Here is a 12,711-nt window from a genome sequence, read left to right as displayed (position 1 = left end):
ATGGGTTTCACAGTGATTTAAGTGACTTTGAACGTGGCATGGTTGTTGGTGCCAGATGTGCTAGTCTGAATATTTCCAAAACTACCAAACTACTGGGGTTTTCCCACACAACTATCTCTAGGGCTTTCCGAAAATGGGCCAAAAATGAGAAAAGATCCAGTAAGCTGCAGTTCTCTGAGTGAAAATGCCTTTGTTTATGTCAGAGGTCAGAGGCCAATGGCCTGGCTACTTTGAGCTGATAGGAAGCCAACAGTAATTCAAATAACTAATTGTTACAGCCAAGGTATGCAGACGAGTATCTCTGAATATACATCACGCTGAATCTCGAAGCAGATGGGCTACAGCAGCAGAAGACCAGATTGGATGCCACTTCCGTCAGTCTCACCAAAACTGGACAATAGAAGATTGGAAAAATATTACCTGGTCTTGATTTCTGCTGTAATAGAACAATAACAGGAAAGCATGATTCTATCCTTCCTTGTATCAGCAGTTCAGTCTTGGGTTGTTGGTGTAATGGTGTGGGGAATATTTTCTTGGTACACTATGGGCTCCTTAATATCAACTGAGCATCATTTAAATGCCGCAATATTGTTGCCGACCATGTCCCTCCATTTATGACCACAGTGTACTCATCTTCTGATGACTGGTTCCAGGAGGACAAAGCTCCTTGTCACAATATTCAAATCCTCTCAAACTGGTTTCTTGAACATGATAATGTACTCAAATGGCATTCACAGTCACCAGATCTCAGTCCAATAGAGCACCCTTGGGATGGCAGATTCTCATAATGGATGTGCAGCCAATAAATCTACAACAACTGTGTGATGCTATCATGGGATCATGGACCAAAATCTCTTAACCGATAACAAATGCTGTTTCCAGCATCTTGTTGAGTCTATGCCATGAAGAATTAAGGCAAAAGAGTATCCAACCCAGTATTAGCACAGTGTACCTATAAAGTGTCCAGTGAGTGTATATCTGATGTTTTATTGTAAAATTATTATAGTTTGTTGGATCAATTATTTAGAAGATTTCAGAGGGTAAATGACTGAACTGAACAAATATAGTAGCTGTTTTGGGTGAGCTGGAGTGAACCAAAGAAACACATTACAATGCTTTTGAACAGATGGCAGTCAAACTGAGGCCCAAGGAAAAGAAACAAGAGAGAGAAGTTTTGAAAATGCTGCAAAATTAATAGATTTATTTAATTTTTAGCTATTTGAAAAATGTAATACATTTTACATATGGAAAGATAAAATAAAATCTATTAAATAAGCTTTCTCTTTTCTTTTGCACTGCAATCAAGCTTCATTCAACTACAGGTCACCTCTGACGAACAAAACAAAAAGTCTACGTATGTACCACAAACAAAGTTACAAAACTTTCAAAACATGCTTTTATTTATATTTATATTTTTTACATTTTAGATATGATGACACTTGAGACGTCTACATTAAAACAATGCTAGAACAAAGCACTACCGGTACACCAAAAATCATACTATACAGACAAAATGAAACAATTTTGAACCTTGGTTTTAAACAACAACAACAAAAAGGGCTGAAGTCTTGTGCCATTTCTTTAACATTACAGTAGCACCAGTATACATACTGACAGTGACTGTCAGGGTATACATACACTTGTGATGACTTTCATGTGTATATTCACTGGGGTGCAATGACTCTTTTTTAACATAGTTTGTTGTATGAATAATGCTGAGGTTTTACTAAGTGCAAAATTTCTCCACTTTGTCCTTTGGTATGTGCATGATCAAGGCAGAATGCTACGTACCAGATCAGCTTAAATGCAGTTGTAGAAAACAATCTTGTAACCAATGGTACTTGGTCAATGGTCATTTCACCAGATGACTTGTCAAAAAAAAAATCAAGGATTGCAAAAGGCAAAGATAAAAACTGGCTTGCGAAAACAACCGTGTTTCTCAGTTTAGGCTTCATGAGAGGGAATGGTTAAGCGTTACTTCCCCTTTGAGTTCTGCTGAAGGCAGAACGATGCAATAAGAATAGCATCTGGCTGTTTGTTCTCCACCATTGGCAAGGTACGAGAAGAAGGGGTTTACAGTAAGCAAGGTGCAAATACATAAAGCCAAAACCACAGTGTATGTGTGTGTGAGGGGCAAGGGGAGGGGTCAGACCGTGCTTTCACAAATTATTCAGTTCCATTAGAGTCTGGTCCAGCATCTGGTGCATTTCGAGGTTCTCTTCTTTAGCTTGTGATACTTTCTCTGTTAGAACAATCAAAATGAAAACATTTTAATGTCACACAAGCACACACAAGTGAGTCAGCTGGTTAGCTTGTATTAATAATCAAGCTGGCTACATTGTTCAGGTCAGTTGGTAAATCTGAGTGCTTTTTAACCCGACCTGCACAGCACTGACAGCAAACAGAAACACACAGAATAGCAAGCAGTCATGCAGATTACAAATACACTGCAACTGACACAGAACACACAGCAACAGTATACAGGTAGATTATTATAGTGTTGGTTATAACAGTTTATTAATGCCAAACTAAAGGTTAGAAAATTATATGTAAAGATAATCCCTGATTTTTACGGTTTCAAATACACTTCCACCAGCAGCGACACAGACACATCGAGCAGCACAGGCATCGTACTCGGGCAATGCAAACGGAAGAGCTTTGGAGCTTACGCTGGATCCGATTGTCATACGCACACCGAAAGCAAAACCGCAGTGAACGGAACAAACGCATGAACAAGTTAGTCCTCATTCAAGGCCACGCGAAGTTCATTAGAGAGAAGGCGGTTTTTCTCAAGTTGATGGTAGAGGCGATCTTTGCAGTCAGAAAGCAAGTTGAAAAAACAGAGAGAATAGGAAATCAGAGGAAAACAGGAAAAGAGAAAGTGGAATACCCTTTGACATCTACCTTCTCTAGAAAGGAGCACCGAGAGATTGGTTTAATCTTTGTAAAAGGTCTAAATAGCCATAATAATAGATGATATTACAAAATAAAGTATTTTGATGGTTCCTGCTTTTTCTTTTTGTCTGCAAGAGGCGAGCCAGGGCTGTGCATAGAATAAGAAACAGAAGATAGAGCATTGTGACAAAAAAAGAGCCAAAGATCTAAATCCTAAAATGGAACCATTTAAGTTGAAAAATGAAGAAACAGAAAAATAAATCATGAATTCAATCACTACTCTGTCTTGATTATTCACTCAGTTTCCTGTAAGTATCTTTAATGTGGCTGCTAAACCTCAGCCAGTCTTTAGGCCAAATTTGGTTTCATGCTCACTCCTGCTAATCTTGATCTCTCACAATTTATGGCAATGACTTTAATACAAAGAGTCTGAATGTGTCATGGTGTATTTATTTAAATATATGACAAGATACCATATATCATACAAAGCCTGTTTGTCATAATCACTGATGTCAGTCAGTTTCATCCAATATTTCATCGTCAGATGAGGTTCCACAACTCTTACATACTGTTCTGCACGCCAACCATTACTCTACGTTGCCACAGTCTTGCTGATAACAGCCCAACACCAATTACCACCAGCTCAAACATCCTTCCTGCCAATTACTCCCATCACAATACTACATGTTCAAAAGTGCTTGCATGCATCAGTCAACTAGACTCAGATTTCAGTCAAGTATCTACAGATGCTGGAGGTTTCTGTGCTTTCAGTATTGCTGTGATATTCCTATTATATCAGCTTCACAGAAAAGAAAAACTTTGGACGAAGAAGAAAATGAGCATCGACTGAAATCCATAAAACTACACCAAGGAAGAGTGAGGACCTAGTGGTTTGTTGAGATGCAAGAAAAGAAAAAAAAAGAGAAAATGATTCAATAGCATAACTTAAAATCAAGGCTTCCTGGTTTTATTAGAGCCAGTGAAAAATAAATATGAATGAAAAATAAAAAGGACAGAGAAAAGAGATACAGCTTTACATAGAAGGAAGGACGTTTATTTTTTTTACACAACGCAGAAAGATTCTAGGATTCTGTACAAGTGATGGGATGCAAGTAATGTTGACATGAAGACATGAGGGGGAAAGGGAAGCAAAGACAGAGAGGGAAGGGGGGGGGGGGAAATGGAGAAAAGGCTGGAGAGAGCAGACAGATGCTGCTCAGCCGGCAGGAGGCGTCTTTGATGAGGTGTAAACAATTTATCTGTGTGGAAGAGAAGAAGTAGAGTGAACCTGGGGGGAGCAGGAGGGGGACCTACGGAAATGTAAAATGCCAACCAAAATACACCAGACACACGGGAGTCACGGAAGGGCACCACAAAAACCACAATGCACAGTATAAATGCATCCTGTGCATTGGAAAACACTTGCAAACACACACACACACTGAAGGGTTGGGGCAAGTCCTTCCTGTGATTACATCAACACCTTCCTGCTACATCACGAGGTGCAGCGCTCAACTGACAGACAGTTGTGGCTCTCATCTTTACACACTGGGAATTTTACTTAGGAAAAACTGTGGGCTCAGCCACACTGGTGCTACGCTATGGCCTCTTCTCCTCACCTGGTATATTGACATAGCAAAGGAGGCTATCACAAACACATGTGTGGGCCTTTCTTCTCAACGGAAGTAGACCATATTAGTAGAAATGGGGACACTACATGTAACCATGAGGATCAGCATGTAAACCAGTTTCAGTGAAAAAAAAAAATCATTATTGCAGTTTTTGTCAATCAACAGCTTGCATGCATTGCTTAAGAAGTGAAAATGTCCAACGATATTACAATGGGCATTTGAACATAAACTCATAAAAGAATCTAAATATTATCATGCTGCGTTCTGCTCATGCATGAACTGACTTCATTCGTTTTTTTCTGTACTCTCAAATGTCAAAGATACTGACACAAAAGGCATACAGTATCATCATAAGGACACAATTAAAGACAGGATTATCTATTACAGGAGCAGCTCAAGTACAGAGGGAACAAATTTCTGTTTTAAGACTTGAAACTTTATATATAAGACTATATATAAAAAAGGAATTTTAGTATAGATGAGATGTTTAGTTCTAGTGAGCATGTAAAATAATAAATGAGGGAGACAAAAGAGGTGAGACATTTGATGTGTAGGTAACACAGGTGCAGGCCAGAGGCGAGAGAGGGGGCATGATGGTGGAAACAAGCAGGTACGGCAAGTAGAAAAATTACATGGAAGTCATGTCGTTGAGGGCGTGGTCCAGCTCCTCGCTGATGGCCTTGTACTTCAGTTTCTGGGCATACAACTCATCTATTGGTGGGCCAGGAGTGAAAGGTTCATGTTGGGGGTGGGGCGGGAGGTAGGGCGGTGATTGAAAGCAAAAGGTGGAGGAGGAACATGACACAAGGAGGTGGAAGGTGAAGCATCCAGACCATTTGCAGGACAGGGAAGGAAAAAAAAACATGGAGAGAGGACAGAAAAACGAGGGGGGAAAAAAGGAAACAAAGTTACACCAGAAAGACAGAGTGGATGTGCAGCAGATCTAAGGTTAGATTCTTCAGCACCATTGAGAAATGGGCTGTATTTCACTGCAATGTGGTGCTTATAAGACTAAATCAACACCTAAGCCTGATATCGCTGCTTAACTTTAAAACCACCCATTCCTAACTGGAACTGAAAAAAGCAACCAACTAAATGTAATAGTGAAAGAATAAGAAGTACCAAAATAGAAATAAGATGCTGTCTGAAAAAAAAAGAGAAGATGAAACAGGATAGAGTTCAAAAAGAAATGTGAAAAAGGGACCTAGGAGATTTTTTGAAACACTTACCCAAAACACTTCCAATGATACAATAAACATTGGAAAAATAATCATAGTAGCATTCTGAGTTTGGAGGCAGAAAAGCAAGCAAACAAAAAACCCCAAAAAGCATACCTTCCAGGTCATCAATGGTCTTCTCAAGCTTGGCTACTGATCTCTCAGCGAACTCAGCACGAGTCTCAGCCTGCATTACAGAGACAGATTCAGAAGTCAGTCCAACACTTGATGTGGAAACTTGTGTAAATTATCCTGGTGTGAGTCTAAAACACCAGATGGGGCATTGTGAAACTGTACCTCCTTCAGCTTGTCAGTGAGGACCTTGATCTCCTCCTCATACTTGTCCTCCTTCTGTGAGTACTGTGGGTCAAAAGCAACAACAGCTATAAGGAATCGCAAACATGTGCGTTGAGATAAATACTTTCACTGCATTTATAGAAATGAGTTTAAAAAAAAAAAACAGAAGTGAAGAGGCTCTTCTGCGCCCCATCCATCAAATCTGCAGCGGAGCTGCAAGGGTTTGACAGCATGCAGTCGCCCGGAAGGATGGCACGTACCTTCTCAGCCTGTGCCTCCAGTGACTTCAGGTTGTTGGTCACAGTTTTCAACTCTTCCTCAAGCTCAGAGCATTTGCTGGTGTTTTAGGGGATAAAGTTGCCAAGGACGAGTAGGAAAAAGGAGGGAGACGACGATGGACAGATCCGAAGGTAGACACAAATAAAAAGGTGGAGGGAAAAAGAAGAAAGGAGGGGGAGAGGAAACAAAATAATAAATAAAAACTACAGGGTTTTAACAAGGAGGGAACGCCAAGTACCTCAAAAGTGCCTTAACAGAGCAGGAATGTGAGAAAACACAGTAGCAGTGTGTTTTTTATCTGTTTGGATTGAAATATCATACTTTTCTGTGGTGTTATTCTTGCACAGCCCCTGCCATGTTAGGCATGAAACAGTCTAATTGCACTTGGAATTAAAGAGCACAATGAAGGAGAGGAGCAAGCACAGCAAGCAAAGCAGTGAGAAGAGCCACTCAGAGATACAAGTGTGTTATGCTTTCTGTTTGCAGTACCTGTATGACTGTGGAGTCTAGTGATTTCATGCTTTGCTCCAAAACCCTTAGCTCATCCTCCACTCTTCGAGCACGCCTGTTAGTGGGTGTGGCGCGCATGTGCAAGCCAAAACCATTCAAACCACGAGGGGCATGCAAATAATCAGCACATACAGTAAGAACACAGGGCACACTGTTCAAATGGAAACAACTACTAGACTTTTAAGTGTTAGCGCTCGAAGCTTCCTGAGTATTTCAATTCCAGCATACGTGCAAGTTTAAGCAAAGATTTTGTGTGTGAAAAAAAAGGCAAAAGGACTTACCCTTCTGACAGCTCAGCGCGCTCCTCTGTACGCTCCAGATCACCCTCAATGATGACCAGTTTACGGGCAACCTTTTGGTGTAGCACAACAACGTTTTTAGAAAAAAGAACCATGAAATGACTGTGAGAAAGTTAGCACTGGGTTACATCCAGCCCAGAGTGTTTCACCCGCTTACGATTATTCTTGCAACTCCGATTCTGGTGAATTATAAACAAGGTTTAAAGGATACAGGACATATTATAAACTTTCCAGTGAAAATTCAAGTGTTATAACTGGGTAAAAACAAGTTTAACAGAATGAAGAGCTCAGGGTTGTTATAACTGAATTAACGTCTGTTGCAGAGCTATCAATTTCAAAGCTAAATGCTTAAAAAAAACTCGCCTCCTCATATTTGCGGTCAGCCTCCTCAGCGATGTGTTTGGCCTCTTTCAGCTGGATCTCCTGCAGCTCCATCTTCTCCTCGTCCTTCATGGCCCTGTTCTCAATGACCTTCATGCCTCTGTGTGCGGGAACAGTCAAAGAATGTTAAGAATTAAGTGGTGAGACCTGACAGACTTCCTGCAGTTTTCCCTGAGGACCCATATGTGGTTAAATAGTAGTGCTGGCAAGTAAATCTTTAATGTGCTCCTAAGGTGAATACCTAAATGTTTTCCGATATTAAAAAAGAGCAGAGGCACTTCTACAAAGGAGTGGAAACATGTTCACATGGCCTGTTTACCTCCCTGTCTGAGCCTGAGCTGCCTCACAAAACTCACCTCTCACTCTCATCAGCAGCCTTCTCAGCCTCCTCCAGCTTGGTCAGAGCAGTAGCCAGACGCTCTTGAGCACGATCCAACTCCTCCTCAACCAGCTGGATACGTCTGTTAAGGGAAGCGACCTCTCCCTCAGCCTAAGGAAAGAAGAAACATCATGTCGGGAGATTGTTTTTGCAGGTATGCTCAACAAATCAGTCACATATAGCACAACAAGAAAGTCGGTCCAAAGAAAGCAACCGGTGAATGTATTTGTTTATTAGAGTAGGTGTCGCCACCATTGTTTTTATGCCCACTGAGAGAGTGTAATCGTGGTTGTTCTGAAGTGTTATCTGTGAGCCACCTGTTGGGAAAAGCCCTCCCACCAGGCCTACTCCTCATTGACTATGTATAATGATAATTTCCCCAAACTAACATAAGGCTGAATGCCGCGCCTCATTACTGAGCTCCCCTGAGAGGACATTAACAAAGCTCAAGTCAAAAGGGCCTGGCACAATTAATGAATTCTGAAAATGACTGCTTGCATTGTACAGCTACAAAGTAGGCTCCCTGGGGTTTGAAACATTTAAGTGTAATTTATCTGGTCATCAGTGTAAGCTATGGAATCTGTGTTAAATGAGGTGGTATCTTTGCAGAAAAGCTGATATACACGAGCACACATTGAAAAAAAAGGTGGGTCTTTTTATGATTATTCAAACGTGTAGCTACTTCTGCTTTCTGACACTGCTCAGCAGGGATTAAGACCTGCACTGGTGTCACTGAAAAGCAGATATTCGGCAGAAGCCTGCACACGAGGCAAAAGTCTTTTCAGAAGCTTTCCCCTGCAGCCTTAGGTTAAAGTGTGCAGCGCTGGGCCAGAATGCACTGGATGTTTTTAAAGCACGATGAGGAAGTTTCTAATGACCTATAAACCCATTAGTGGTCACTACTATTTCTAATACATTACAGTTTGTCAACATTAATTACAAGCTGTTACACTAAGCCTGAGATTAACTCTGACTGCTGCGAGCCTGTGCACTAAGATTTATTTCCCGTATAGATAACTACCGCTATGTTCTGTTGCTCGTTGCTGTGAAACTATATTGTCCTTATAAGGGCAAGTCAAAGAGCATAAGCTGACAGAGCACACTGGCACCTTCAAATGTTGCCACAGTGGTAGTTTCCTGGTTGCTGAAAATACTTTATTCAAATGTGTGGCCTGCTCCTGGTTGGGCTGGAGCAATGAATTAAAGGATCGCAATATATGTGTATATGTATATATATATATATATATAAACAGTCAGGTTTACCGGTAAAGGAAATGCAAGTGAACTCGTTTAAGGAGATGAGACAATACAATGACACAAAGTGCCACAGTTGCTGCTGAGCCAACAGGGCATCAGCGGCCTAACGTTGCCAATTAGAGGCGCTTATCCAGGAGCAGCGGGCTATCAAAGCTTCATCTGGGACTTGCGGTGGCACACGGAGAGCCAAGTAAAAGCTCAGCTTCCAGCACTGGGGTGGGTCAAGAGCAATCCCGCTATCTCACTGTGTATCAATTCAAACTATGGCCCTACATGAACTCTACACAAGTGCACAGGAAATGATACAGAGAGAGAGAGACAAAAAGGAGGCAATTGTGCGCTCGCAGGTAGGCTCTAAGCGCGGTAAACATGCTTACTTGTTCCCTGGCTTTCCTGTGCGCAAGCAACTCCTTCTGTAATCTCTCGGCTCTGTCTTCAGCACCGTCTGCCTGCTCTTGTAAGGATTTGATCTTTCGTTTCACTGCATCCAGCGATGTCACTCCTGCCATTGTTTATGTACCGTTGTATATACTTAGATATATAATATAAAAAACAGGACTACACTTTTGCGCTGCAGCACAGTTTCCGAGAATTTCACCAGGAACGAGGTGACGTCCTTGGTTGTGCAGAGGGCTGCGTGAAGAGAGGCGAAAGAGTGCGCAAGCCTTCTGGAGACGCACTGTGCAGTGAATGTATTTACCAGGAAGTACGGTGATTTCAAACGAAGCATGAAAAAATAACCGGTATCCTGCGGGGTTGTACAAAACTTTAGACCGCGATAACATGCTGCACTGCCACTATAAAATAATAAAATGTAATAAAATGTAAAAGATACAAAATACCAATGCTGTTTAATGACGTGAACACACCCAGACCCACACACAACGGAGCGTACTCGTAGCGTACACTGTGCTACAGCCCCCTCTGCGGGTCAGCCGCGAGCAGTACATACGTGGCAGTGAAATGTTTTGGAGAGTGCAGGACATTCAATAAGTCTTCACTGGCTACAGTAATTACAGGCTGCCGTTGAAACTTTGCAAATATCACGGAACAACCAATCCTAAAATATGTAAGGGAAAAACAAGTCCATAAAACACAAGTAGTAGTTAAAGTTACTCGAACAACCCACAAACTATCTGGTAAATATCTTTTTCTTTTGGGGTGGGGTGGGGGGTGGGGGGGCACCACAATACGCTTTCTATAGGGAATGAAATGTCCAATCAAATACGAGCTGAGAAGACTCAATTACTCAATTGACTTTTGACCCACTTTGGCCTAACCACCCACCTACCCCCTACTTTGAGATCCAATTAAAAGATTATTACAGCTTGTTTCCCCTCTGCAACCGGATTCGTCTGATTGAGTTTTATAAGCAAACGTCTCTATCTGCCGAACTTGATGTTGGCCGTCACCTCTTGTCATTCGAGGGACCCCTGTCGTAAAAACCTAACTTTATGAGGCCATTAAGATGACAAAATCTAAATTCTTTACATAATTTATTTTATTTATTTATTTATTTATTTTTGTCACGCATTTATTACCAAGGGGATAAAACAGTGGGGCAACAAAACAAAGTTTTCTTCTTCTTTTTTAAAGAACTTTTTATTCAATCGAGAAAAAAAAATGCTGCAGCTTTCTTTTCCTTTCTTTTTTCCTTTTTAATTTGTGTGCTGCCCAAGACTTTTTGATAGGGAACCGTTTTTTCCTTTGGTCAGCAAAGAGCGCAGCACGCAGATGTGAGCTCTATCTTGACCATATATAGCAGTGGGCTATATTTATCTAGGCGCTTGAGCTTTTTGGGAAGGCTGTGAGTTCAGTCTGCATGACTTATCGCTCTGAAAAGACCTAAAAGGCGGAGATCACGGTCCACAAACACGAGAGATTGTTACAAATTTGTACAGAAATACCGACGAGGCTCCAGGGGAGGATGAACTGAGTTTAAAAATAGATGTTTTGAAAGTGCTATATTTGAACAATTAAACCGACTTTCTTTGGACTGTGATTGTGCGTGTGACAATTTAAGAAACGACAGTTCCAACTACGGGTCTAAATGGTTGATTAAAAACAAACAAACAAACAAATAAATAAAAGTTTGTAGTGTATCAGCTTTGGGGAAAAACCCATCCACAGATTGGAGCAGTGGTGGTGAACTGTCGCTTCCCTCAGAGGTGGCAGAATGAAGATGTGGGGTAGCGTGTAGGAATGGTGCCATTGTAAATCCCTTCCTTACTTACATCGGTGGCTTTCTTCTCAGCCAGCTCAAGTTTCTCCTGGGCATCTTTAAGAGCCTCGGAGTACTTGTCCAACTCATCCTCAGTTCCCTTCAGTTTCTTCTGCAGAGCTACCAAATCGTCCTCAAGCTGAGTTTCAGTGCAGGACAGTTTCAGGGGTGATCAGCGGAGGGTCGGAGTTGCGTGAGCGCGCACAGGCGCAAAAGCGCATACACACAGAGAAGAGAGAGAGACAGGGGACAGCACACGGAAAAGAAAGAGACAGGAGAAAAGTTAGGGAAGCCCATGCACTTCAGGATCAGATACCTTGGTGGCGACCTCCTCAGCAGTCAGCAGCTTTTCTTCAGCTGTTTGGAACTCCTCGAGCACTTTATCTCTTTCGTCCTCAGTTATACGCAATTTCTTTTCCATCTCTCTTATATCGTCCTCTAACTTCACATGCATATGAACAAATTATACAGTTAAACAGAATATAACAGAAACATGCAGTTTTCAACGATCAAGTGACATTTCTCTTAAATTGACTTAATCAAAAATGATTTCTGGGTTATATGGTTTATGGATTACATCAACAGTTGCTAAAACAGTGGAGAGGATGATTTCTTTTTTATCATTCTTCAAAAATGACATTAAAAATGCAAAAAAATGTTTAAAGGATGGATTATTCTTAATTTTAATCCTTAACTGGGATTATCCATGAAAATAATTAATCCGTTTTAAGGAGGCGGTCCATTTAAACTGGTATTCCTGCATTTTTACTGCATCTTTCGGGTTTTCCCACAAAAGGAAGAAGGACAAAAAAAAAAAAAAACAGCCGACCTGTTTGCTTCTGTCCTCTGCTGCTTTCTTGTCTGACTCGGCCTGCTCAGCTCTGTCCAAGGCATTCTCCTTGTCGAGCTTGAGCATCTGCATCTTCTTCTTAATGGCATCCATGGCTGCTTAGTGTTGTTCGGCGGCACCGACAAAACGTCCAACGGAAAACCAAGGATAGAGTGGGAGAGGGGCTGGGGCGTCTGTGCCTAACTGAACGCTAAGCTGGAGTGCAGGCTCTGCCTGACTTTGCACTGTCAAATATGTACTTTCAAGGTGGTGGTGGTGGGGGAGTGACTGGATTCCTTTGGACATCCAATACTTTTTGGGAGGAGGCGTGTGTGGGTGCTCCGGCGTTTTTTTAAGGATCTGCTTGGCTATTCGTTGCTCCTATACATCTGAGACGCCTTTATATGGGGTGTGACGAGTATGGGTATGCTCCCACGGAAAGGGTTCCTGCCATTTAATGTCAGAGAAGATGCAGAAAAAGACTGTTTACGTTTGCGTTAACGCCCCGGTCACCCA

The 12,711-nt window shown here is 41.6% G+C and overlaps 1 protein-coding gene across 9 annotated transcripts; it reads right to left on the bottom strand.

The window, feature by feature from the left end:
- Positions 1-1,172: 1,172 nt before the first annotated feature.
- tpm1 (tropomyosin 1 (alpha)) lies at positions 1,173-12,477 on the bottom strand (the record flags this gene model as incomplete). 9 transcript variants are annotated; one of them, XM_082540652.1, is made up of 10 exons in its annotated part: positions 12,196-12,475; positions 11,683-11,808; positions 11,380-11,505; positions 7,866-7,999; positions 7,492-7,609; positions 7,111-7,181; positions 6,301-6,376; positions 6,041-6,103; positions 5,861-5,930; positions 1,173-2,242 (listed from the first exon to the last, which is right to left on the bottom strand). In XM_082540652.1, the coding sequence occupies exons 1-10, from the start codon at positions 12,307-12,309 to the stop codon at positions 2,160-2,162; spliced, it is 981 nt and encodes a 326-aa protein (XP_082396778.1). In that variant the 5' UTR covers positions 12,310-12,475. The 9 variants fall into 9 exon arrangements, with proteins under 9 accessions (XP_082396778.1, XP_082396773.1, XP_082396772.1 ...); XM_082540648.1 differs by lacking the exons at positions 1,173-2,242; positions 6,301-6,376; positions 11,683-11,808 and adding exons at positions 3,326-4,154; positions 5,159-5,237; positions 6,809-6,884 and having other exon boundaries at positions 12,196-12,477; XM_082540645.1 differs by lacking the exons at positions 1,173-2,242; positions 11,380-11,505 and adding exons at positions 3,326-4,154; positions 5,159-5,237 and having other exon boundaries at positions 12,196-12,473.
- Between the last annotated feature and the right edge of the window lie 234 nt (positions 12,478-12,711).

Source organism: Aulonocara stuartgranti (assembly GCF_965226115.1).
Source record: "Aulonocara stuartgranti genome assembly, chromosome: 7".
Taxonomy (NCBI): Eukaryota; Metazoa; Chordata; class Actinopteri; order Cichliformes; family Cichlidae; genus Aulonocara; species Aulonocara stuartgranti.
The sequence above is the reverse complement of the archived record's forward strand: the minus strand, read 5'-3'. Positions and strand labels throughout refer to the sequence as shown.